This window comes from Salvelinus fontinalis, chromosome 8 (genome assembly GCF_029448725.1).
Source record: "Salvelinus fontinalis isolate EN_2023a chromosome 8, ASM2944872v1, whole genome shotgun sequence".
Taxonomy (NCBI): domain Eukaryota; kingdom Metazoa; phylum Chordata; class Actinopteri; order Salmoniformes; family Salmonidae; genus Salvelinus; species Salvelinus fontinalis.
Window position 1 is genome coordinate 39329692 of NC_074672.1, and position 20070 is coordinate 39349761.

Consider the following 20070-nt stretch of genomic DNA (forward strand, 5'->3'; position numbering starts at 1 on the left):
CCCCTAACACACAAACACACACATTACCCTAACACACAAACACACACATTCCCCTAACACACAAACACACACATTCCCCTAATACACAAACACACACATGCCATTAACACACACATTCCTCTAACACACAAACACACACATTCCTCTAACACACAAACACACACATTCCCCTAACACACAAACACACACATTCCTCTAACACACAAACACACACATTCCCCTAACACACAAACACACACATTCCCCTAACACACAAACACACACATTCCCCTAACACACAAACACACACATTCCCCTAATGTCACGCCCTGACCTTAGTTATCTATGTTTTCTGTATTATTTTGGTCAGGTCAGGGTGTGACGAGGGTGGGTATGCGTGTTTTTGTATTGTCTAGGACTCTGCCATGGAGGCAGGTAGAAACAGAACAGGAGGAACGGCGAAAATATGAGGGGACACGCACAGAGTCTCCAGTTCGCATTCTTAGCCCGGTACGCTCTATTCCAGCTCCTCGCAGTTGCAGGGCTAGAATGATTCTGCAGCCAGGACGGATGGTGCCGGCTCAGTGCTCCTGGTCTCCAGTATACCTCCTTGGACCAGGATACCCTGCGCCGGCTCTGCGTACTGTGTCTTCGGTGCGTCTGCATAGCCCAGTGCATCCTGTGTTAGCGCCCCGCACTTGCCGGGCTCAAGTGAGCATCCAGCCAGGACGCATTGTACCAGGTCTACGCTGCAGATCTCCAGTGTGCCTCCACAGTCCAGTACGTCCTGTGCCTCCTCTCTGCACTAGCCCTGAGGTGCGTGTCCTCAGCCCGGTACCACCAGTTCCGGCACCACACACCAGGCCTCCAGTGCGCCTCCAGAGTCCAGTACGTCCTGTTCCTCCTCCCCGCACTCGCCCTGAGGTGCGTGTCTTCAGCCCAGTACCACCAGTTCCGGCACCTAGCATCAGGCTTCCAGTGCGCTTCTACAGTCCAGAGCTTCCGGCGACAGTTCCCAGTCCAGAGCTTCCGGTGACAGTTCCCAGTCCAGAGCTTCCGGTGACAGTACCCAGTCCAGAGCTTCCGGCGACAGTTCCCAGTCCAGAGCTTCCGGTGACAGTACCCAGGCCAGAGCTTCCGGCGACAGAACCCAGTCCAGAGCTTCCGGTGACAGTACCCGTTCCAGAGCTTCCAGCGACAGTACCCGGTCCAGAGCTTCCAGCGACAGTACCCAGTCCAGAGCTTCCGGCGACGTTTCACAGTCCGGAACCTCCAACGACGGGCCACAGTCTGGAACCTCCAACGACGGGCCACAGTCTGGAACCTCCAACGACGGGCCACAGTCCGGAGCCTCCAGCGATGGGCAATAGTCCGGAGCCTCCAGCGACGATCCCCAGTCCAGAACCTCCAACGACGTGCCACAGTCCGGTAAGCCACGGTTCAGCTCTACAAAGGCGGAGGGACCAGCGTAAAGATGGGGGGCGGCATCCAAAACCAGAGCCGCCACCGAGGGTAGATGCCCACCCGGACCCTCCCTTATAAGTTCAGGTTTGCGGTTGGGAGTCCGCACCTTTGGGGGGGGGGGGGGGGGTACTGTCACGCCCTGACCTTAGTTATCTATGTTTTCTGTATTATTTTGGTCAGGTCAGGGTGTGACGAGGGTGGGTATGCGTGTTTTTGTATTGTCTAGGGTTTTGTATGTCTAGGGGTGTTTGTAAGTCTAGGCATATTGTAGGTCTATGGTGGCCTGAATTTGTTCCCAATCAGAGGCAGCCGTTTATCGTTGTCTCTGATTGGGGATCCTATTTAGGTTGCCATTTTCCCTTTTGGTTTCGTGGGTTCTTGTCTATGTGTAAATGCCTGTCAGCACTCGTTCTATTTAGCTTCACGTTAGTTTTGTTACTTTGTTAGTTTGTTTAGTGTTCTTTCTTCATTAAAAGGAGAATGTATTCATATTCATACCTCATTACAACGAACGTGACACCTAAGACATAAACACACACATTCACTAACACACAAACGCACACACATTCCCCTAACACACACATTCCCCTAACACACACATTCCCCTAACACACACATTCCCCACACACACATTCCCCACACACCCACACCCACACCCACACACACACACACACACACACACACACACACACACACACACACACACACACACACACACACATTCACCTAACACATAAACACACACACATTCACCTAACACATAAACACACACACATTCCCTTAACACACACACACACACTCACACACACACACATTCACCTAACACGTAAACACACACACATTCCCCTAACACAAATAAACACACAAACATTCCCCTAACACACATAAACACACAAACATTCCCCTAACACACATAAACACACAAACATTCCCCTAACACACAGACACACAAACATTCCCCTAACACACAAACACACACCTTCAAAATATGAAGAGTGGTACTCAGTGATGTGTTGGATTTGCCACAAACATAACACTTTGTATTCAGGACAAAAAGTGAATTGCTTTGTCAAAAGTTTTTGAAGTATTACTTTACTGCATGTTTTTGATTATTTTTATAATGTATAGGCTTCCTTCTTTTCACTCTGTAATTTAGGTTAGTATTGAGGAGTAACTACAGTGTTGTTGATCCATCCTCAGTTGTCTCCTATCACAGCCATTAAACTCTGTAACTGCCATAACAAAAAGGGTTGAATACGTATTAATGCAAGACTTTTCAGCTTTTAATTCATTTGTAAAACTTTGGAAAAATGGAATTCCACTGACATTATGGGGTATTGTGTGTAGGCCAGTGACAAAACATCTCAATTGAATACATTTTAAATTCAGGTTGTAACACCAAAATGTGGAAAAATTCAGAGGGGTGAACACTTTCTGAAGGAACTGTAGGTAGGTATAAACTGTCTAGACAACAGAATAGATAATAGACAGTAACAGCAGTATACTGTAGGTAGGGGTAAAGTGACTAGACAACAGGATAGATAATAGACAGTAACAGCAGTATACTGTAGGTAGGGATAAAGTGACTAGACAACAGGATAGATAATAGACAGTAACAGCAGTATACTGTAGGTAGGGATAAAGTGACTAGACAACAGGATAGATAATAGACAGTAACAGCAGTATACTGTAGGTAGGGATAAACTGACTAGACAACAGGATAGATAATAGACAGTAACAGCAGTATACTGTAGGTAGGGGTAAAGTGACTAGACAACAGGATAGATAATAGACAGTAACAGCAGTATACTGTAGGTAGGGATAAAGGATAGATAGACAGTAACAGCAGTATACTATAGGTAGGGGTAAAGTGACTAGACAACAGAATAGATAATAGACAGTAACAGCAGTATACTGTAGGTGGGTATAAACTGACTAGACAACAGGATAGATACCAGACAGTAACAGCAGTATACTGTAGGTAGGGATAAAGAGACTAGACAACAGGATAGATAATAGACAGTAACAGCAGTGTACTGTAGGTAGGGATAAACTGACTAGACAACAGGATAGATAATAGACAGTAACAGCAGTATTCTGTAGGTAGGGATAAAGAGACTAGACAACAGGATAGATAATAGACAGTAACAGCAGTATACTGTAGGTAGGGATAAAGAGACTAGACAACAGGATAGATAATAGACAGTAACAGCAGTGTACTGTAGGTAGGGATAAACTGACTAGACAACAGGATAGATAATAGACAGTAACAGCAGTATTCTGTAGGTAGGTATAAACTGACTAGACAACAGGATAGATAATAGACAGTAACAGCAGTGTACTGTAGGTAGGGATAAAGAGACTAGACAACAGGATAGATAATAGACAGTAACAGCAGTATACTGTAGGTAGGGATAAACTGACTAGACAACAGGATAGATAATAGACAGTAACAGCAGTATTCTGTAGGTAGGTATAAACTGACTAGACAACAGGATAGATACCAGACAGTAACAGCAGTATACTGTAGGTAGGGATAAAGTGACTAGACAACAGGATAGATAATAGACAGTAACAGCAGTATTCTGTAGGTAGGTATAAACTGACTAGACAACAGGATAGATACCAGACAGTAACAGCAGTATACTGTAGGTAGGGATAAAGTGACTAGACAACAGGATAGATACCAGACAGTAGCAGCAGTATACTGTAGGTAGGGATAAAGTGACTAGACAACAGGATAGATAATAGACAGTAACAGCAGTGTACTGTAGGTAGGGATAAAGAGACTAGACAACAGGATAGATAATAGACAGTAACAGCAGTATACTGTAGGTAGGGATAAAGTGACTAGACAACAGGAGAGATAATAGACAGTAACAGCAGTGTACTGTAGGTAGGGATAAAGAGACTAGACAACAGGATAGATACCAGACAGTAACAGCAGTATACTGTAGGTGGGTATAAACTAACTAGACAACAGGGTAGATACCAGACAGTAGCAGCAGTATACTGTAGGTAGGGATAAAGTGACTAGACAACAGGATAGATAATAGACAGTAACAGCAGTATACTGTAGGTAGGGATAAAGTGACTAGACAACAGGATAGATAATAGACAGTAACAGCAGTATACTGTAGGTAGGTATAAAGTGACTAGACAACAGGATAGATAATAGACAGTAACAGCAGTATACTGTAGGTAGGGGTAAACTGACTAGACAACAGGATAGATAATAGACAGTAACAGCAGTATACTGTAGGTAGGGATAAAGTGACTAGACAACAGGATAGATAATAGACAGTAACAGCAGTATACTGTAGGTAGGGATAAAGTGACTAGACAACAGGATAGATAATAGACAGTAACAGCAGTATACTGTAGGTGGGTATAAACTGACTAGACAACAGGATAGATAATAGACAGTAACAGCAGTATACTGTAGGTAGGGATAAAGTTGTTATGCTGATGAAGGAGGACCAAAAGCGACGTAATAGAAACAGAGTCTTTATTCCAGTTTTAAACAAACAATGATTCTCCTGGATCTTAACAAAGGTAAATCCAAAACAGGAAACTAAAAACCTCTCGTCAGTAGAGAGGAACGACTGGAGACGCGAACACAGACTGCAGGTCGCTTCAGGAAGGCACAGACCGTAGCTGACATAGACACCTGCTCACACGCAGCATCTGACAAAGGCAAAAACACGACAGGGCGGCACAAGGACACAGAGCAGCAAACCTCAAACAAGAATCCGACAAAGACAGAAGCGGAAAACAGAGGGAGAAATAGGGACTCTAATCAGAGGGCAAAATAGGGGACAGGTGTGAAAGAGTAAATGAGGTCGTTAGGAGAATGAGAAACAGCTGGGAGCAGGAACGGAACGATAGAGAGAGAGAGCGGGAGAGGGAGAGAGGGAGGAGGAGAGAGAGGGATAGAAAGAGGGAAAGAACCTAATAAGACCAGCAGAGGGAAGCACAGGGACAAGACATGATAATCAAAGACAAAACATGACAGTACCCCCCCACTCACCGAGCGCCTCCTGGCGCACTCGAGGAGGAACCCTGGCGGCAACGAAGGAAATCATCAATCAACGAACGGTCCAGCACGTCCCGAGATGGAACCCAACTCCTCTCCTCAGGACCGTAACCCTCCCAATCCACTAAGTACTGGTGACCACGTCCCCGAGAACGCATGTCCATGATCTTCCGTACCTTGTAAATAGGAGCGCCCTCGACAAGGACGGGAGGGGGGGAGGGAAGACGAACGGGAGCGCGAAGAAAAGGCTTGACACAAGAGACATGGAAGACAGGGTGGACGCGACAAAGATGTCGCGGAAGAAGCAGTCGCACAGCGACAGGATTGACGACCTGAGAGACACGGAACGGACCAATGAATCGCGGAGTCAACTTGCGAGAAGCTGTCGTAAGGGGATTGTTACGAGTGGAAAGCCACACTCTCTGACCGCGACAATACCTAGGACTCTTAATCCTACGTTTATTGGCGGCTCTCACAGTCTGCGCCCTGTAACGGCAAAGTGCAGACCTGACCCTCCTCCAAGTGCGCTCACAACGTTGGACAAAAGCCTGAGCGGAGGGAACGCTGGACTCGGCGAGCTGGGACGAGAACAGAGGAGGCTGGTAACCAAGACTACTCTGAAACGGAGATAGCCCGGTAGCAGACGAAGGAAGCGAGTTGTGAGCGTACTCAGCCCAGGGGAGTTGTTCTGCCCAAGACGCAGGGTTTCGAAACGAAAGGCTGCGTAAAATGCGACCAATCGACTGATTGGCCCTTTCTGCTTGACCGTTAGACTGGGGATGAAACCCGGAAGATAGACTGACGGAAGCACCGATCAAACGACAGAACTCCCTCCAAAACTGTGACGTGAATTGCGGACCTCTGTCTGAAACGGCGTCTAACGGGAGGCCATGAATTCTGAACACATTCTCAATGATAATTTGTGCCGTCTCCTTAGCGGAAGGAAGCTTAGCGAGGGGAATGAAATGTGCCGCCTTAGAGAACCTATCGATAACCGTAAGAATCACAGTCTTCCCCGCAGACGAAGGCAGACCGGTAATAAAGTCTAAGGCGATGTGAGACCATGGTCGAGAAGGAATGGGAAGCGGTCTGAGACGACCGGCAGGAGGAGAGTTACCTGACTTAGTCTGCGCGCAGTCCGAACAAGCAGCCACGAAACGGCGCGTGTCCCGCTCCTGAGTAGGCCACCAAAACCGCTGGCGAATAGAAGCAAGCGTACCCCGAACACCGGGGTGGCCAGCTAACTTGGCAGAATGAGCCCACTGAAGAACAGCCAGACGAGTAGAGACAGGAACAAACAGAAGGTTACTAGGACAAGCGCGCGGCGACGCAGTGTGAGTGAGTGCTTGCTTTACCTGTCTCTCAATTCCCCAGACAGTCAACCCGACAACACGCCCTTCAGGGAGAATCCCCTCGGGGTCGGTAGAAACCACAGAAGAACTAAAGAGACGGGATAAGGCATCAGGCTTGGTGTTCTTATTTCCCGGGCGATAGGAAATCACGAACTCGAAACGAGCGAAAAACAACTCCCAACGAGCTTGACGTGCATTAAGTCGTTTGGCAGAACGGATGTACTCAAGGTTCTTATGGTCAGTCCAAACGACAAAAGGAACGGTCGCCCCCTCCAACCACTGTCGCCATTCACCTATGGCTAAGCGGATAGCGAGCAGTTCGCGGTTACCCACATCATAGTTGCGTTCCGATGGCGACAGGCGATGAGAAAAGTAAGCGCAAGGATGAACCTTATCGTCAGACTGGAAGCGCTGGGACAGAATGGCTCCCACGCCCACCTCTGAAGCGTCAACCTCGACAATAAATTGTTTAGTGACGTCAGGAGTAACAAGGATAGGAGCGGATGTAAAACGCTTCTTGAGGAGATCAAAAGCTCCCTGGGCGGAACCGGACCACTTAAAGCAAGTCTTGACAGAAGTCAGAGCTGTGAGAGGGGCAGCCACTTGACCGAAATTACGAATGAAACGCCGATAGAAATTAGCGAAACCGAGAAAGCGCTGCAACTCGACACGTGACTTAGGAACGGGCCAATCGCTGACAGCCTGGACCTTAGCGGGATCCATCTGAATGCCTTCAGCGGAAATAACAGAACCAAGAAAAGTGACAGAGGAGACATGAAAGGCGCACTTCTCAGCCTTCACGTAGAGACAATTCTCTAAAAGGCGCTGGAGTACACGTCGAACGTGCTGAACATGAATCTCGAGTGACGGTGAAAAAATCAGGATATCATCAAGGTAAACGAAAACAAAGATGTTCAGCATGTCTCTCAGTACATCATTAACTAATGCCTGAAAGACAGCTGGAGCATTAGAGAGACCGAACGGCAGAACCCGGTATTCAAAATGCCCTAACGGAGTGTTAAACGCCGTTTTCCACTCGTCCCCCTCTCTGATGCGTACGAGATGGTAAGCGTTACGAAGGTCCAACTTAGTAAAGAACCTGGCTCCCTGCAGCATCTCGAAGGCTGACGACATAAGGGGAAGCGGATAACGATTCTTAACCGTTATGTCATTCAGCCCTCGATAATCCACGCAGGGGCGCAGAGTACCGTCCTTCTTCTTAACAAAGAAAAACCCCGCTCCGGCGGGAGAGGAAGAAGGCACCACGGTACCGGCGTCGAGAGAAACAGACAGATAATCCTCGAGAGCCTTACGTTCGGGAGCCGACAGAGAGTATAGTCTACCCCGAGGGGGAGTGGTCCCCGGAAGGAGATCAATACAACAATCATACGACCGGTGAGGAGGAAGAGAGTTGGCTCTGGACCGACTGAAGACCGTGCGTAGATCATGATATTCCTCCAGCACTCCTGTCAAATCACCAGGTTCCTCCTGAGTAGAGGGGACACAAGAAACAGGAGGGATAGCAGACATTAAACACTTCACATGACAAGAAACGTTCCAGGATAGGATAGAATTACTAGACCAATTAATAGAAGGATTATGACATACTAGCCAGGGATGACCCAAAACAACAGGTGTAAAAGGTGAACGAAAAATCAAAAAGGAAATGGTCTCACTGTGGTTACCAGATACTGTGAGGGTTAAAGGTAGTGTCTCACATCTGATACTGGGGAGAGAACTACCATCTAAGGCGAACATGGGCGTGGGCCTCCCTAACTGTCTGAGAGGAATGTCATGTTTCCGAGCCCATGCTTCGTCCATAAAACAACCCTCAGCCCCAGAGTCTATCAAGGCACTGCAGGAAGCAGCCGAACCGGTCCAGCGTAGATGGACCGACAAGGTAGTACAGGATCTTGATGGAGAGACCTGAGTAGTAGCGCTCACCAGTAGCCCTCCGCTTACTGATGAGCTCTGGCTTTTACTGGACATGACATGACAAAATGTCCAGCAGAACCGCAATAGAGACAAAGGCGGTTGGTGATTCTCCGTTCCCTCTCCTTAGTCGAGATGCGAATACCTCCCAGCTGCATGGGCTCAGTCTCTGAGCTGATAGGAGAAGATGGTTGAGATGCGGAGAGGGGAAACACCGTTAACGCGAGCTCTCTTCCACGAGCTCGGTGACGAAGATCTACCCGTCGTTCTATGTGGATGGCGAGTGCAATCAAAGAATCCACGCTGGAAGGAACCTCCCGGGAGAGAATCTCATCCTTAACCTCAGCGTGAAGTCCCTCCAGAAAACGAGCGAGCAACGCCGGCTCGTTCCAGTCACTGGATGCAGCAAGAGTGCGAAACTCTATAGAGTAATCCGTTATGGATCGATCACCTTGACATAGGGAAGCCAGGACCCTGGAAGCCTCCTTCCCAAAAACAGAACGATCAAAAACGCGTATCATCTCCTCCTTAAAGTTCTGATAAACGTTAGAACACTCAGCCCTTGCCTCCCAGATAGCTGTGCCCCACTTCCGAGCCCGACCAGTAAGGAGCGATATGACGTAAGCGATCCGAGCTCTCTCTCCTGAGTATGTGTTGGGCTGGAGCGAGAACACAATATCACACTGGGTGAGAAAGGAGCGACACTCAGTGGGCTGCCCAGAGTAACAAGGTGGGTTATTAACCCTAGGTTCCGGAGACTTGGAAGACCAGGAAGTAGCTGGTGGCACGAGACGAAGACTCTGAAACTGTCCTGAGAGATCGGAGACATGAGCGGCCAGGGTCTCAACGGCATGACGAGCAGCAGACAATTCCTGCTCGTGTCTGCCGAGCATTGCTCCCTGGATCTCGATGGCAGTCTTGCGAGAATCCGTAGTCGCTGGGTCCTTTCTTGGTCGGATTCTTCTGTTATGCTGATGAAGGAGGACCCAAAAGCGACGTAATAGAAACAGAGTCTTTATTCCAGTTTTAAACAAACAATGATTCTCCTGGATCTTAACAAAGGTAAATCCAAAACAGGAAACTAAAAACCTCTCGTCAGTAGAGAGGAACGACTGGAGACGCGAACACAGACTGCAGGTCGCTTCAGGAAGGCACAGACCGTAGCTGACATAAACACCTGCTCACACGCAGCATCTGACAAAGGCAAAAACACGACAGGGCGGCACAAGGACACAGAGCAGCAAACCTCAAACAAGAATCCGACAAAGACAGAAGCGGAAAACAGAGGGAGAAATAGGGACTCTAATCAGAGGGCAAAATAGGGGACAGGTGTGAAAGAGTAAATGAGGTCGTTAGGAGAATGAGAAACAGCTGGGAGCAGGAACGGAACGATAGAGAGAGAGAGCGGGAGAGGGAGAGAGGGAGGAGGAGAGAGAGGGATAGAAAGAGGGAAAGAACCTAATAAGACCAGCAGAGGGAAGCACAGGGACAAGACATGATAATCAAAGACAAAACATGACAAAAGTGACTAGACAACAGGATAGATAATAGACAGTAACAGCAGTGTACTGTAGGTAGGGATAAAGAGACTAGACAACAGGATAGATAATAGACAGTAACAGCAGTATACTGTAGGTAGGGATAAACTGACTAGACAACAGGATAGATAATAGACAGTAACAGCAGTATACTGTAGGTAGGGATAAACTGACTAGACAACAGGATAGATAATAGACAGTAACAGCAGTATACTGTAGGTAGGGATAAAGTGACTAGACAACAGGATAGATAATAGACAGTAACAGCAGTATACTGTAGGTAGGGATAAAGTGACTAGACAACAGGATAGATAATAGACAGTAACAGCAGTATACTGTAGGTAGGGATAAAGTGACTAGACAACAGGATAGATAATAGACAGTAACAGCAGTATACTGTAGGTAGGGATAAACTGACTAGACAACAGGATAGATAATAGACAGTAACAGCAGTATACTGTAGGTAGGGATAAACTGACTAGACAACAGGATAGATAATAGACAGTAACAGCAGTATACTGTAGGTAGGGATAAACTGACTAGACAACAGGATAGATAATAGACAGTAACAGCAGTATACTGTAGGTAGGGATAAAGTGACTAGACAACAGGATAGATAATAGACAGTAACAGCAGTGTACTGTAGGTAGGGGTAAAGTGACTAGACAACAGGATAGATAATAGACAGTAACAGCAGTGTACTGTAGGTAGGTATAAACTGACTAGACAACAGGATAGATAATAGACAGTAACAGCAGTGTACTGTAGGTAGGGATAAAGAGACTAGACAACAGGATAGATAATACACAGTAACAGCATTATATTTTAGGTAGGGATAAAGTTACTAGACAACAGGATACATAATAGACAGTAACAGCAGTATACTGTAGGTAGGGTTAAAGGATATTGAACAGACAGTAGCAGCAGCTTGATGAGTCAAACGAGTGTAAAAGGGTCAATGCAGATAGTCTGGGTATCTATTTGGTTAACTATTTAACTCATTATTTAGTAGTCTGATTGCTTGCTGGTAGAAGTTGTTCAGTGTCCTGTTGGTTACAGACTTGTAGTCAATTAACCGCATTCTCACATAGGTGTTCCTTTTGTCCAGGTGAGAAAGGGCACTGTGGAGTGTGATTGAGATTGCATCATCTGTGGATCTGTTGGGGCGGTATGTGAATTGGAGTGAGTCTAGGGTGTCCGGGAGGATGCTGTTGATGTGAGCCATGACCAGCCTTTCAAAGCACTTCATGGCTACCAACGTGAGTGCCACGGGGCGATAATTATTTAGGCAGGTTACCTTTGCTTCCTTGGGCACAGGGACTATGGTGGTCTGCTTGAAACATGTAGGTATTACAGACTCGGTCAGGGAGAGGTGGAAAATGTCAGTGAAGACACTTGACAGTTGGTCCGCGCAGGCTTTGAGTACACGTCCTGGTAATCCGTCTGGCCCCGCGGCTTTGTGAATGTTGACCTGTTTAAAGGTTTTGTTCACATCAGCTACCGAGAGCATTATCACACAGTCATCCAGAACAGCTGGTGCTCTCGTGCATGCTTCAGTGTTGCTTGCCTCGAAGCGAGTGTAAAAGGCCTTTAGCTCGTCTGATAGGCTCGTGTCACTGGGCAGCTCGCGTCTGGGTTTCCCTTTGTTGTCCGTAATAGTTTTCAAGCCCTGCTACATTCGACGAGCGTCAGAGACGGTTTATTAGGATTCAATCTTAATCCTGTATTAATGCTTTGCAAGTTTGATAGTAAACAGTTTTCAGCTGTGGTAACGTAATTGCAAAATGGTTTTCTAATGACCAATTAGCCTTTTAAAAATGATACACTTGGATTAGCTAACACAACGTGCCAATGGAACACAGGAGTGATGGTTGCTGATAATGGGCCTCTGTACGCCTATGTAGATATTCCATAAAAAATCTGCATTTTCCAGCTAAAATAGTAATTTACAACATGAACAATATCTACACTGTATTTCTGATCAATTTGATGTTATTTTAATAGACAAAAATGTGCTTTTCTTTCAAAAACAAGGACATTTCTAAGTAACCCCAAACTTTTGAACGGTAGTGTATATAAATGTGATATTCCCGGGGGTTTTTTAATCTAAAAACCTGTTTTTTTACTTTGTCATTATGGGGTATTGCGTGTAGATTGATGAGGGGAAAAAAACATTGAATACATTTTAGAATAAGGCTGTAATGTAACAATATGTGGAAAAAGCCAATGGGTCTGAATACTTTCTGAATGCGCTGTACATGGGTCCCGTAAATTTCTCAAATTTTCAGTAAATTATAATCTTCTGGGTCACGTTGTCTGGCGCCACACTTCCCAATGTAAACTTTCCCTGACACACACACACACACACACACACACACACACACACACACACACACACACACACACACACACACACACACACACACACACACTCACTCACTCACTCACTCACACTCACACTCACACTCACACTCACACAGACACACACACACATCACAGTCCTCCTCCATAGCCAGCTGTGTGCAGAAGGAAGGCTAGAGGTTGACCTTCAACCTTGCCTGAGGCTAGAGGGGAGGACAGCCATTTGACACACTTTCCAGATCAACAGAGTCTGAGTGAGAGTGTGAAGGAGAAGGCACCATCGAGGAGAGTGTGTGTGAGAGAGAGTGTTGTGTGAGAGATGCAGAGTGTGTGTGTGTGCAGAGCTCAGTGTGTTTGTGTCTGTGTCTGTGTGTATGTGTGTGTTTAGAAGGAGTTAAATCCACTCACCGGCAGCAATGGGTGATTTTCTTTCGTCCAGTAGCTGAATGGCAGTGCTGGCCAACACTACAGTATTATTGTCCTTCCCTAGGACACATACAGAACACACACCATCAGTCTCCTTGTCATCACTACAGTATGCATTCCTGCAGGGTATCTACATTATATACTATAGTAATCATTTGACCACAGCAACCGCAGAAAGTGAATAGAAGATCACCAGTATTATTAAAGTGTGGTTTAATGGACTCCCTGAGGCAACAGCAGGCCACTCAAAACATGTTCTTTCAATAATACTATTGGAAGGGCACTGGTTTCTCTGAGTGTGTGTTTGTGGGTGTGTGTGCGTGTGTGTGTGTGTGGCAGCTCGTTATAACATATTCAATTTCAACCCATAGCAATCAGCCCTGTCCACAAGAACATAGCCCAGAATTAATAAGAGAGACAGAGAGAGAGAGAAGAGAGAGGGAGAGACAGAGAGAGAAGAGAGAGGGAGAGACAGAGAGAGAAGAGAGAGGGAGAGACAGAGCGAGAAGAGAGAAGGAGAGACAGAGAGAGAAGAGAGCAAGAGAGAGAGAGAGAGAGAGACAGAGCGAGAGATAGAGAAGAGAGAGAGGAGAGAAAGAGGGAGGGAGGGAGAGAAAGGGGAAGGAGAAGGAAAACATGGAGATAGGGAGAGAAATAACTAGAAAAAGCAATGGTAAGGGAAAAATGGATTTGGTTGAATGTAATCATCCTCCGCAAAATATGTGTGTAATGGAAACGATTTATGTTAGGCAATAACTATTTACATATCAACTTATTTTCATGTTCCCTTTCAGGCATTTGGCTGCAATATGGTACCAACCACTAAAAACAGCCCTCTAAACATCTCACTACTGGGGGAGTTAAACAGGAAGGCTTGGGTTTCTCTCTCGCTGTGTGTATTTGAACCACTCATGTAACTTCTCTAGTGGACACAGGGTGGAGCAGTAGTACCAAATTTGACTGTGTGTTCAGGCTATCAAAGGGGGACTGTTCAGTGATGTTTTCACATAGAGGACAGGTGTACCTACCTGTGTTGAAGGGGAGAGAGTAGACAAAGGTTCCAGGAACCTGTTCTGCCGCTCTCTTGTACCACAGGGGAAAGTGATCCGCGTTGAACACACCTTCTTTATCTTCAGCTGTCAGGAAATCTCTTGAAACAGACAGAAAAAAAGAGGTGATGAAACAGGAAACATGAAACTGGACAGACAATGTGAGAGGACCAACTATTAACAGTCATTACAGGAACACTAACTTCAGGGAATTGTGGGGTGGCGTGTTGCGGACCATTCATGTCAGCATCAGCCTGTGTGTGATGATCTTACTGATTGGTCAGCCTGTGTGTGATGAACTTACTGATTGGTCAGCCTGTGTGTGATGAACTTACTGATTGGTCAGCCTGTGTGTCATGAACTTACTGATTGGTCAGCCTGTGTGTGATGAACTTACTGATTGGTCAGCCTGTGTGTGATGAACTTACTGATTGGTCAGCCTGTGTGTGATGAACTTACTGATTGGTCAGCTGGTCCGGAACCACAAACAAGTTGATTCTGGAGAGGCCAGTGCGTGTGCCCAGGTAGGCTATTTCCACGCCCTTATCAGAGTTCCTGGAAAACATAAATGCAATAATACTCATGTAATACTACAGTAATACTACAGTGTATTACAGTGTACTACAGTGTGTGTGTGTGTGTGTGTGTGTGTGTGTGTGTGTGTGTGTGTGTGTGTGTGTGTGTGTGTGTGTGTGTGTGTGTGTGTGTGTGTGTGTGTGTGTGTGTGTGTGTGTGTGTGTGTGTGTGTGTGTGTGTGTGTGTGTGTGTACATACTCTGACTTGTTTAGTACCAGGCTGGTCCAGTAGGCCTCTAAAGGAGCCGTTACTACAGCATCAAACAGAACCTCCTGGATCAATTCCTTATCACCTAGAATAGAACACAATAGAATAGAATGTAACAGAACAGAATATAATATAATAGAACAGAATATAATAGAACAAAATAGAACAGAATAGAATAGAACACAATAGAAAATAACTGAATAGAACAGAATAGAACAGAACAAAATAGGATATAATCAAACAGCATAGAACAGAATAGAATAGAATAGAATAGAAAATAACAGAAGTGAGACAATATTGAGGCGTGAGACAGACCAGTTAAAGGACCAGTAAGGCATATGGAGCCCAGTAGATGAGTGTAGGGTGGAGAGAGAGAGAGAGAGAAAGAAGGAGAGAGAGAGAGACAGAGAGAGAGAGAGAGAGCGAGAGAGAGAGAGAGAGAGAGAGAGAGAGAGAGAGAGAGAGAGAGAGAGAGAGAGAGAGAGAGAGAGAGAGAGAGAGAGAGAGAGAGAGAGAGAGAGAGAGAATGGAGGGAGGGACATACATTTAAGGTGTGGTTCTCGTCCACTGAGGTAGAGTTTGATGGCTTCTATCTGAGACAGGTACCGATGCTCTGGGTGCGCATCTGTGTCACAGTATGTCCTGTAGTGGAAACACACACACCGTACTGTTACAACACACACACACACACACACACTATTACAACACACACACTGTTACAACACACACAGACACACACGCTGTTACAACACACACAGACACACACTGTAACTAAACACACTCACACACTGTTACTAAATACACACACTCACACACTGTTACTAAATACACACACTCACACACTGTTACTAAATACATACAAACACACACTGTTACTAAATACACACAAACACACACTGTTACTAAACAACACACAAACACACACTGTTACTAAATACACACACACACACATACTGTTACTAAATACACACATACACACTGTTACTAAATACACACATACACACTGTTACTAAACACACATACACACTGTTATTAAACACACACACACACACACACACACACACACACACACACACACACACACACACACACACACGTGCACACACGCACACACACACACACACACCATTGTGTTCCTACCATTCATCTGCTAGCTGAACATCAGGGTGCTCCAGATCATGAAGACCTAGAAGAGACCAATAGACGTTAGTCTACAGAGAGAAAAGCCCACAACCCCCACAATGATAGGGACAGTGGTAGGAATGGGCCGCTGTTGACTGGTACACAGAGCTGCCACTGCTAATACCATACTGCTTAGGTGTCATCACCTCTTACAGAATACTGTCTCTGAAATAAGAAGAGCAGTATGGGCCGGTGTGTGCCCGTGCCAATACCTTTTTCATTCCACTTTAAGCATCAGATGGACAAAAACTCTGCTTTTCAGCTCTACTTTCATTTATAATTCATGTCCTGTGTGTGACTGGTGAAAAATGACTCTCCTGAGTGGCTCTGACAGGACCGACAGGAGTAGCAAGAGCCAAGTCATGCTCCCAGGGCTCCACGTGTTTATAAAAACATGTTTAGAATCAGCATGAATATTAACACACATGATCCTGGTCATGGAGCACAGGGAATACACATGATGGATGAAAAACTTGGGAGGGAGAGAAAAAGAGAGAGATAGATAGAGAGAGTGGGGAGACACAGAGAGAGAGAGAGAGAGAGAGAGAGACAGACAGAGAGAGACAGACAGAGAGAGAGAGAAAGTGAGAAGGAGAGAGAGAGAAAGAGGGAGAGAGAGAGAGAGAGAAAGAGAGAGAGAGAAAGAAAGAGAGAGAGAGAGAGAGAGAGAGACAGAGAGAGAGAGAGACAGAGAGAGAGAGAGAGAGAGACAGAGAGAGAGAGAGAGGGAGACAGAGAGAGAGAGAGAGGGGAAGGGATGAGTAACAGAGGGAAATAGGGAACAGGAAAGAGAGAAGTATGTCTACCTTCTTCTACGGTGACGTTTCCTCTAAAGAAGTATTTCCCATGGCCTCTGGACAGGGCTACCCCTAGACTGAAAACACACACCTCAATAAGAAACCTGTAGACACACACACACAGTATGTATGCTAGAAGGTAACAGAACAGCATAGAGTACTCTAGCTACATGGCCTCACCTGAAGGGGGTTCCTTTGATGTCAGTGTAATAGTAATCATTGTGCAGTACCAGCACACGCTTCTGAAACACACACACACACATCATTATAGACATTCTATTTGTAATGTCTAAATCTTTATGCAAAAACGTTCATACACACAACTTCCCTCCATTCCGCTGGCAAACAGCCTAGCTTTATTCCCTCTTATCTGGCTCCCTCTAGTGGCAGGCAGGGGGTTTGCTCTAGACAAACAACTGTATCTGACAGATGTCCACTAGCTACATGTACTGTTATTCCAATAGATAACAGACATTAATATGTACGTTGTCCTGAATGGCTCAGTTGGAAGAGCTTGCAGCGGCAGGGTTGTGGGTTAGATTCCTGGGACCACCGATAAGTAAAATGGTATGCACACATGACAATAAGTCCCTATGGATAAAAATGACATGCTAAATGGAATGTATTATTATGTTGACCAGAAGAGCCAGAGAGACCAGTGAAGAAGAGGAGCGCCATCGGTCCCCTGAGTGTGTAGTTTAGCATTTAACCGGTTTAACTCTAAACACACACACACACACACACACACACACACACACACACACACACACACACACACACACACACACACACACACACACACACACACACACACACACACACACACACACACACACACACATACACAGACAGACAGAGGAGCGGTAAAAAGGGAACCACTGGGCTGCTGTCTCTCTCAGATTCAGCAACATGTGCTCAGTAGAGATAAGAAGAGTCTCACAATCACACACACACACACACACACACACACACACACACACACACACACACACACACACACACACACACACACACACACACACGCACACACACACACACTCCAACTGAGTCCCCCTGGGATTTCAGCAGAGTGTGTGTGTGTGTATGAGTCGGGGGCATAGGGGGTGAGTGAATCTCCTAGCACAGTACAGCATCCCTACTGATTGTTTGCTCTGCCATCCCCAGACTCCTTCTCAACTGGTACATGTGAGTGTGTGAGGGTGTGTGTGTCTGTGAGGGTGTGTGTATCTGTGAGGGTGTGTTTGATGGCCCTCTCTCCAAAAGAATGTGCAACATATCAGAAGCAGTGTGTATGAACTGCACAATCTGGACCACAACAGTAAAGACCGGCTTTTTAAATCCAGTCCCTGGTTAGGGTTGTTGCCACTGTAATGTAGAGCTACGATGCACACACACACACACACACACACACACACGCACGCACACACACGCACGCACGCACGCACGCACGCACGCACACACACACACAGACACACACACACATACACACTTACCCCTTTGTCCACAGTCTTCTTTACCTCCATGGAGAAGGTGCCAGTCTTCCTGTTTACCATGGCATTACGCAGCTAGAGACAAAGACCAGATAGTCCATCAAAGTCACAGTTTTCACCCTCACAGAACAAAGAACAGACAGTCCATCACAGTCACAGGGTTCACCCTCACAGAACAAAGAACAGACAGTCCATCACAGTCACAGGGTTCACCCTCACAGAACAAAGAACAGACAGTCCATGGCAGTCACAGGGTTCACCCTCACAGAACAAAGAACAGACAGTCCATCACAGTCACAGGGTTCACCCTCACAGAACATAGAACAGACAGTCCATCACAGTCACAGTTTTCACCCTCGCAGAACAAAGAACAGACAGTCCATCACAGTCACAGGGTTCACCCTCACAGAACAAAGAACAGACAGTCCATCACAGTCACAGAGTTTACCCTCACAGAATGAAGAACAGACAGTCCATCACAGTCACAGAGTTTACCCTGACAGAATGTTTAGCTGAGCACATACAGGTAACTGCCAAAATAAAGGAAACACTTGAGTAAATGAGGGATACAACGTATATTGAAGGCAGGTGTTTCCCCAGAGGTGTGGTTCCTCAGTTAATTCATCATTTTACATCCCATCATGCTTAGCGTCATGTATCAAAATTCTGTGCAGACCATTATTTAGGCCATTATTTTGGCTACCATGTCTATGAGTGATCATGTAATGGTTTGATGAGCATGACAACAATGTAAGACATGTGCCATGGCCATCTCAGTTATTAGATCTCATCCCAATTGAACACTGGAAGATTCTGGGGTTGTGAGACAGCGTTTTTCACCATGATACATTTTTTTTTTAATGATGGAATTTCCACCATTAGAACCATAGGATCCCAGCTTACCATTAGAACCATAGGATCCTAGTTCACCAGAAGCATAGGATCCTAGTTCACCATTAGAACCATAGGATCCCAGCTTACCATTAGAACCATAGGATCCTAGTTCACCAGAAGCATAGGATCCTAGTTCACCATTAGAACCATAGGATCCTAGTTCACCATTAGAACCATAGGATCCTAGTTCACCAGAAGCATAGGATCCTAGTTCACCATTAGAACCATAGGATCCTAGTTCACCATTAGAACCATAGGATCCTAGTTCACCATTAGAACCATAGGATCCCAGCTCACCATTAGAACCATAGGATCCTAGTTCACCATTAGAACCATAGGATCTTAGCTCACCATTATAACCATAGGATCCTAGTTCACCATTAGAAGCATAGGATCCTAGTTCACCATTAGAACCATAGATTAACTTTGTCTTTAAGATGCTTTTGGGAACCTGACTCCTGGACAACTCAGAACATGCCATTAAACATTGATCAGAATATGTTTATTTAATCACCTATTTTTACAAAAAGAGTGTAGCATTCACAACTGTAAATTTGAGATCTTGGGGCTATCTGACATTTTTTTTAATTAGTTAGTCACAGATGATTGATATTTAGATGGTTCTTCAAATATCTGTGAAGTTAGATTTCTGAAAAATTAAATTTGAAGTGAAAAAATTGGAAAAAAGATCTGTAGAAACCGATTTGAATTTAGTGCTTTAAGATTATATCTGTAATCCAATCACAAGCATGAACAAATACAGACGGACCAATCACAACAAGTCTTT

At 45.7% G+C, this 20070-nt stretch overlaps 1 protein-coding gene across 4 annotated transcripts in view; it reads right to left on the reverse strand.

Moving 5' to 3' along the window:
- cacna2d3a (calcium channel, voltage-dependent, alpha 2/delta subunit 3a) overlaps positions 1–20070 on the reverse strand; it is a 330804-nt gene that overhangs the window by 66998 nt on the left and 243736 nt on the right. For all 4 annotated transcript variants that reach the window (XM_055932451.1, XM_055932450.1, XM_055932448.1 and 1 more), the window contains 9 exons: positions 18393–18464; positions 17080–17141; positions 16909–16976; positions 16061–16106; positions 15465–15562; positions 14912–15005; positions 14597–14692; positions 14117–14238; positions 13071–13148 (listed from right to left, as the gene is read on the reverse strand). In XM_055932451.1, coding sequence (XP_055788426.1) covers positions 13071–13148; positions 14117–14238; positions 14597–14692; positions 14912–15005; positions 15465–15562; positions 16061–16106; positions 16909–16976; positions 17080–17141; positions 18393–18464 — 736 coding nt within the window. The remainder of the gene's footprint in view (positions 1–13070; positions 13149–14116; positions 14239–14596; positions 14693–14911; positions 15006–15464; positions 15563–16060; positions 16107–16908; positions 16977–17079; positions 17142–18392; positions 18465–20070) is intronic.